The sequence below is a fragment of the Loa loa genome (genome assembly GCF_000183805.2).
Source record: "Loa loa unplaced genomic scaffold supercont3.438, whole genome shotgun sequence".
Lineage (NCBI taxonomy): Eukaryota > Metazoa > Nematoda > Chromadorea > Rhabditida > Onchocercidae > Loa > Loa loa.
In genome coordinates, this window is record NW_018108618.1 from 19,043 (window position 1) to 27,243 (window position 8,201).

At 34.1% G+C, this 8,201-nt stretch overlaps 1 protein-coding gene across 1 annotated transcript in view; it reads right to left on the reverse strand.

Moving 5' to 3' along the window:
- LOAG_18674 (STE/STE20/PAKA protein kinase) overlaps positions 1-5,004 on the reverse strand; it is a 9,569-nt gene extending 4,565 nt beyond the window's left edge. Inside the window, exons 1-5 of the mRNA XM_020451338.1 lie at positions 4,676-5,004; positions 3,986-4,134; positions 2,854-2,960; positions 1,144-1,297; positions 607-822 (exon numbers count right to left, since the gene is read on the reverse strand). Of these exons, the coding sequence (XP_020304886.1) occupies positions 607-822; positions 1,144-1,297; positions 2,854-2,960; positions 3,986-4,134; positions 4,676-4,719 (670 nt within the window). The 5' untranslated portion in view covers positions 4,720-5,004. The remainder of the gene's footprint in view (positions 1-606; positions 823-1,143; positions 1,298-2,853; positions 2,961-3,985; positions 4,135-4,675) is intronic.
- Positions 5,005-8,201: the final 3,197 nt, after the last annotated feature.

Consider the following 8,201-nt stretch of genomic DNA (forward strand, 5'->3'; position numbering starts at 1 on the left):
AAACGATGATAGATGAGCTTTACTAAAATAGTGTTTAAATAGGACGAGTATATTACTGTGTTACTATGTCAATATAATACCATACTATCAATGTGATTATTCATCCATTCAACTGCATACCTTAAAATTGTTTATACCGACATAAAGAATTGCATTGTAAAATTATTAACTTTTTTACAAATAATGATATAAAGTTATTAACTTTTCTACAAGGAATGAAGTGAATAAACTTAATGATTCGTGTACTTTATCCTACATTAATTACAGCCTTACAATTTAGGAGGGCTGTACTACACCAAGAAATCACGCAAAAAATTATTTCTATCTCTCGAACAGAATGAATATCTTTTATGCTTCAACTCAGCTTACAAATACACTTGGTACAATGTATATCATGAAAAACGATCATAGAAATATAAATAAGGAATTCCCATTCCTTTCAAGCAATTTTCAAACCGAAATCAACTTAACCTCATACCTTACTTCCTAATTGGAAGCACATTCTCAACTGAATATAGAACAAACGATCCCATTTATATTTGAGAACTCGATATCCAACTTCGTCAGGGATACCTGAACAATGTGCTGCGGAAATTACTGACTTACCGCGGTGGCATGTGTTGTTCTGTGATACTGACAACAAATGTCGATGATGCATCGGTCCCTGAGGTTCACTTTCATTTTCATTTTCATTCTGATAGTGTCCTCGATGCGACAACGACGAACTGGAACAGAGACCAATGAGGTGTGTTGTTGCATTTAAATCTCGTTGTTGCTGCTGTCGCTGTTGCTCCGCATTGGCCCGGTGAATTAATGAACAACCTGAAAAAGATTAATGGGACTAAACTACCATATTTTTCAATTATTATCTGGAATACAAGACTGCTCTCACAGTATCTTCAAATATCCCCTTAAAAAGTTTAAGGCATATAATGTCACTATATTCATTTTAGTAATTGCTTAGGATAAGATTTAATCATATGCAATATATGCAACCATATTTTTAATCATATGTAACATCTAAATGCGCAAAAGTCACAATTATTATTTTATAACTGGTAGAAGATGAATTCATTTAATTTGTCATCTTTCATAAATCCGTTCTTAAAAAAAAAAAACCTTCTCAAAGTTCCAATAAATAACCTTCAAATGAAGATGGCTGCAGCCATTTTTGCTGAGACGAATCAGCCTGTGTATAATATTTAAGGGCATCAAGCACAGCCTGAGGATTCTGCTGTTGCTCTTGCTTGCTGATTTGTGCACTTTGTAATAATTGCGCCCACATCGGTGGCATACCCTGAAAAAATGGAATCGTTGAAACTAGTGAAAATATGATACGAATGAAGAGAATACTGAAACATGTGAGAATGCGGTAAACGTGTACATAGTAAGCAAAAGTTTTACATTTACTTACAATCTTATCGTATGTCAAACGCTTTCCTTCCTCCCTGACAGAGAAAAACAAAGCCATGGGTCTATTTGCAAGCCTAAGCGCAATGATCAACTATCCAGAAACAAACAAATCACAGCATGAATATTCTCAAAAGAAGTTTGAAACCACTGTTTCAACTTTACCTGATTAAATCGTTTCTAGAAATGAATATGATGCACTAAGGACAATGAGATATGATGATAAAATGAGGTATTTCTGCATGTCAGATATGTTACTTTTACTTATCAACACTTTCAACGAAAATGAGTAAGTCTCTAATTACAGCCTATTACGGTTGGGAAATAACTGATTTTGCAAGGTTCTAACAAAACACGAACGGAAAAAGAAAAAGTATTTGAAATAAACAAGAATAAGAAACTTAAAATGAAGAGAAACAAATACAGATTTCAACAAGCAAAGGGTAAGACGCTTAAAAATTAATATGCAATAAAATTGTTGAAAATGCGACGAATATGTTTCATGATTAATCAAACATAATGTGTAACTTCTCCATGATAAAAACAGCTACGATAGGAGAGTTTGTGGGGATAAAACCTTATAGGTGAAATGTAGATGTACGTGTATACTTGTGTAATGGATACAAGATCAAAAGACTGCCAAATTCACTATCATACTTATCACACTACTGCTTTTCGATGCAAAAAAAACTCAATTAACAAGAAAAACTACATTTTAAGATCGATTTGAAAATGAAAAGTTTGTTAATAAGCTGCGCATCAAAAACAAGTCCATTTAGTTTTGAAACAAGCATAAAATATAGTACTGCACGAAAACAGAATCAGCTATTCCTCTCTCTGAAATAATTTTCACTTAATAATTATGGGAAAGATCAGATACCACGTTGAGAGGGCAAAAACCGCTCTAATATACAATAAATATGTTCACATCGAAACAAGTAATTTCCTCATTACCCTCTTATATAAATTGAATTTTGATTCCACCTTCGTCTACATACTATCAAGGAAGAAATATTCAACGACCAACACTTTAGCAAACAGCGCTTCAAATCTTCGTAAAACTGCTTTTGAAAATTGCTTGCTAATACAAAAAATCGGATGATGTGAAAAAAAAAAGAAAGGGTACAATGATCTGGTTTTCAATATTGGGACTTCGTTTACTTAACGAATCATATGATCGAGAAAGTCTATGAAAATCTGGGAGGTCAGTGAGCAAGTTTGCCGAGAAGGACTGAAATACCATCATCTACCGCACTGGATTATTGCAGGTTGTTAGAAGACTGATGTGAGTGGAAGGAACAGTTTGTTTTAGCAGTATTGAAGTAATAAAATGAATTTAGAATTTTCCAGCAATCTTAATCAGTGTTGCGCTATGATAAATTTGATATTAATTCTGTTCGAAAAAGAAAGATAAAAGTGAAATACAAGATAAAAATGAAATACCGTAAATTCGCCAGTTTCTGGATCATAACCAACATGAATAGTGTGCTCGAAATTGCTTGGTAATGAAATAACAGGTTTGTCGCTTGTCCTTTCTTTTTCTTTATTTTCTGCAAAAAAATCTCTTTATCTTATAATTCCTTTCTTGTACAACAAATGACATACCGCTACTTATGAAAAGCCAACAAATCAAAATGTTCTTTCCAGAAGATAAAAAGCTTTCTATAAAGCCAGGAAGCTGGAAGCAAAACATACTCGAAAAAAAATTATTGTTCGTCCTACGACATCTTTTCTCCCACCCGTATTCAGAAACTGTCACATTAGTTACCATGATAATACGTAAATACTAATTTCGAACATCGCTTGTTATCTCATGCTAATTATTTGAAATGAGAACTTTATTTGAAAAAAATTCTCTTTCTACTTCTCTTTTTTTTCTCTGAAAAAATTCTCTTTTTTTTTTTTGGTAATAATCAATGATTATTACCAAAAATACAAGCGCTCATCTTGATCAGTCCAAAACTATCACCGGTAGCAATAATCATTGCCTAAATTCGAAGTGTTGCATTTAACTACTACTACAAGAAACCAATTATTGGAGAGAGGGATACAACGTCAAAATAATCTAATGCTCGTGTTTGAAAATCATAGCACATATAACCTTAACTTCGAAACAAATACTGTCTACTGACTCATAAGTTATTACTTTACTGGAGCATCAATCTTTTACACAAAGCTTCAAGATTATTGTTCCGAAGATTCATGAAACAAGTCAACCTCATTTTTGTGAATTATTGATCAGAACGCTATTCAAGCAATATTTACAAAACGTGCGATTTATTCTGCAAGGCTAGTATAAGAGAATTTACAAGCCAATGATATTTTTATTTTAACATTCTACGAAGTGAAGCAAACATGCTGGGAATGACAGCAGTATTTCATCATTAAGTTCAAGGGCTTTGTTGGACTACATCTGCTATTTAAATATAGCATGTTGTAAGAATATCCTAAACATTTCGAGGAGTAACTCTATAACAAGTAATGTCACAGTTTCTTCATATGTCAGTGCAATGGGATATTTTATTCAGTATAGTGAAATACTGTAACTTCCAAACGACTGCTTGAAAGAACTCACTTTTCCCACCGAAACCTTTTTTCTTCGTTTTCTTGTTGGCTACAGGCAGAGATCCATAATGTTCTGAATTTGCCATGGGTTCACGTGGGAGTGGTTTCAGTTCCACAAATGACTGATCACGAAAAGCACTAGAAGTACTACTACTGTACCTAAAAAAAGCATTATTTCAAGAAAAAGTGAAGATAACAGAGATAAGCTCCTAAATTACTAATCTCATTTCCACAATTCTTTTGCCATGAAATGGGAATACTATATCTTACACATTAAGACTGCTGTTAAGGACCAATCCATTGAAAAAAGTAAAGTCGATGGAAGGGTTATTGTGAGTACTCCTGTAACGCCATAAAAAAAAGTAATTATCTGATTAGTTCCGACAAATTACTAGTGTTAGCATTTGCTGCCACCTTTCGTTCTCCCTAATATTTCTGATAAAATCCTCTCCTATTCATATTTAAATCATTAAATGAAATTTGAAGAATTTATAGCATTCGTGACAAGCAGAAGGCAAGAAGCATATGTTTCAAAATATGACGGTGCTCCATTTTCAATGTATCCTCACATAACATTCTCTTTTAACACCGTACTTCGTAAACGCTTAAAATTAAAGAAGCATGAACTATTTGACACAGCATAAGAAGTATAACAGTTTTTGCGTCATTTGTGTAAAACTAAAAGACTGAAAGTATTTACCTCAGTGGTGGAGGAGGTGGTTTCTCGTCATGGACCGAAGACATTATCGGCAAATCCAACTCAGCAAAAGAGACTCGTGTACAGTCAGTAATACGCTCACGTGTTACGTTCGATAACAGCAACGATATCAGCAAGAGTGTTTGTGGAAACAGAAGGCAATCACGATGAATATAAATGATACAACGGTTCGGGGAACATTTATAACAAATTCGCGAACAAGTTGAACGACATGAGGTGATTCCACAGGTAAAGTCCAGACTGTAATCGATAACAACAAAGAGAAATTTCGAAAACCATCTATTTCCCTGTTTTTATAACTGAAATTATGACGATAGAGATGACGTGACACATTGCAAATGAAATTTAACGAATATCTGCTCTGGTCTTTGTTAAGCCACGCATGAAGAACAAATGAATGCAAAGAACAGATCAGACATATATGAACATTGCGTGAGCAGTGACAACAATATCCCACCCACAACTAACATGCTCCCTCAGTCCGATTTATGGGAGACTGTCAGAAAGATTCGCAGAAAGTGGCGGGCTTAGAGGACAACTTGCCAACGTCTTCTATCTTAACTTATTCTAACTGGGAAGGGACAGTTGTAATTGGAGACAGACGAACAAACACACACCCACATGGTTGCACTTAACATATTTCCAAAAGTGTAAATATTCAAGTAGCGCTTATTTCTTTCCTAATCTTTAACAACTCAAATATATAGAAAGGAGATGAAACACACAAATTTATGAAGAGTTTATACAATAAATCTTCGAGCACTCACATGCATACACAGTATGCACACACAGAGACATTATAACTGTTCGCATTGTATCATTTATAGTACGCAGATGGAAGAGGCATGCATAACTGCGAGTGGCATGCATGTACATGACGTACTATCGTTTGACAGAAGAAGGAAGTGAAAGAAGTAAGATCATGTCATGGAGATGTGTTGCTTTGATGACATGAGGAGACATGATTCCCTATCCTCTCGGTAGTGCAAACTCGTGTATTTCACGTTACGAACATTGGAGGATAATGGGAATTGTTTATAAATAGGAATAGTTGCCGAAGAGGATGAAGAAAAATGGAGGAGAGTTGAGAGTCTGTGGATCCGAAGGTCTGCAAAATTTCATCCATTTAGTTCCACTGCAAAAAATAATGAGGTAGGAGGAAAGAGAAGTTATTGCATAAAACATGGCTATCTCTTGCATGCTGTTCGCTCACCAAATTTCATCGCACTTCTCTTTTCAAAATTTTATTTTAACTCTGGAAGAGAAGCGATGCAAGAAAAAGAATCAAAAGAGCAGAAGGTGATGAATAAAGAAGATGACGAAATGGAACATGTGGCCATATACTTTCATGTTCTTGATATATGGAAAATAGAAGCCACAATACAATGAATTAATTTCATCGGAAGAGGAACGCTTCATAAGGAATCTGTCTACATCTGTTAATAGGAAACGAAGCATACAGAGCACATAGATCGAGGGTGATGCTTAACGTAGTTATATTCAATGGAAGTTATATATATTCAATGAAAGGATGAAATTTTGCAGACCTTCGTTTACAATACAATGACCTGATTGTGAAGACAATGGAGAAGTTAGAACGATTTTGTTAGTTTGATTATTGGGAAAGTAATTTTCGAAAGTTCGGTTTGTTTTGGTCCAAACAACAATTCCTTCACTAACTGTTTGCTTTCACAGTAAATACGATGAGAAGATAATGAATTCCGCTAGAGTAGCAGCAGCATCTTAGCGGATCAATCCGATCGTCTTGATTCCTGATAGTTAGGAAGCTTTTGAGAATGGATGCTTTTATCTTATAGAACATGTTTTGCTAAGCATAGGTCAACAAGCAGTACGAAACAAAGAACGGATGAACTTGAGAACATTGGTGGGATTTTATATATATGCTCAATATATCACACACAAAACATATAATTTCATTTAAATTAATACCTGTTCAAAAGTGACAAAGTCAGGAGTAAAATGCAAAGGGCAATATACTGAAAAAGAGAAATATACTAAGGAAAATATACTGAAATTCCGAAGTATGAGGTAGACATTCATTATTTTCAACGTTTAGTTTTCTCCCAAGTATCATCTTTAAAATGCAATGAAAAGGATAATGACTGTTGCCTTATGTTGCAGTAAGCTAATCCAGCAATGTGAATACTGACTGCTAGGTATATGATGTATGATTCTGACAACTGCGCACTCTTGATGATGTTTTTCATTATTACCCGCGATCCGTAACGAGAAAAAAAGATACCGAATACTGGTTCCTTGAATTTTATCGCTAATATGTATTATAAAACATAATATATGTACGTAGAATGAGTCGGAAGACTTTTAAAGTGCTCTTTAAAGCTAATAACATTGGTCCCGGGGGTTAAGTAACTTTTTGGCATAAAGAACAATTACCTTTTTTATGATGGAATTCCATCAGTTACTGCCTATTTAACTACAGTGATTTGAAAAAATCAAGATTGTCAAATCATAGAAATCCTTACACTTCTTACGTCACACCGAAGAGCAGGTTCACATCTCTCAGATTTCGAGACCATTACACAATGAAATTTATAAATGCGAAATTTGCACAGCAGCTGTAAGTCACCAGAGCTTTCGAGAATACGTGCGTTCTATCGCAACTCATAATCCACGGATCACGGAAACCGGCTTTTTATCTGGAAGAGTCTCTGATCTGCAGAATTCCAAGCCTAACTGCAACTGTTTTTTCACCACATATTTCACAGAATAGGGAAATTCAATTCTTTAAAAACAGCATTCAAAAACATGTTAAAGTACTGCCGCGATTCCTGCCACATGATTCATAAATTATTTATGCAGTGAAGGAATTTAAAGGATAAAAGAACAAGCAGAGAAAAGAAAGTAATAAAATAAATAATTTGTTATCCTTTTTTGAAACAAGAAATGATAACGCTAAAAAAATCATGTCTAGGAGAGAATGAGACGAAAAGGCAATAAAATTTTAGGACATCGAAAAACGCTTAGAATAAGTCCTCTTGCTATCTAATGACTCGTAAATCGTTATACAGCTAATTCCAAACACACTGTTAGAAAAAGATTCTAATCCTAATAAAAGAATTAGGATCCTCCCAAACAGACGAAATGAATGATGACAGGCCCTTATGATAACTTTCTTAGAAGAGTAATGCCTACAGATAAAGGTTAGGGGAATTAGAGGAATGTTTTCACTTTTGGTTGAAATTTTGAAATATTTAGAAAATATTTAGCGAGAGCAGGAATGTGCAGAAATGCAAGCTATGCCACACCTCTCTCGATGAGATCCTCACTAACTTCCCCCCTTCTTTTTCCGCGTGTTACTCTTTCTTTTCCAAAGAAATCCTATTTTACACTCATCATGTACAGCAATGAGTACGATTTTTTATCCACTGTAGTATTGATTTATATATACATAAATATATATTATATATATATATATATATATATATATATATATATATATATATATATATATATATATATATATATA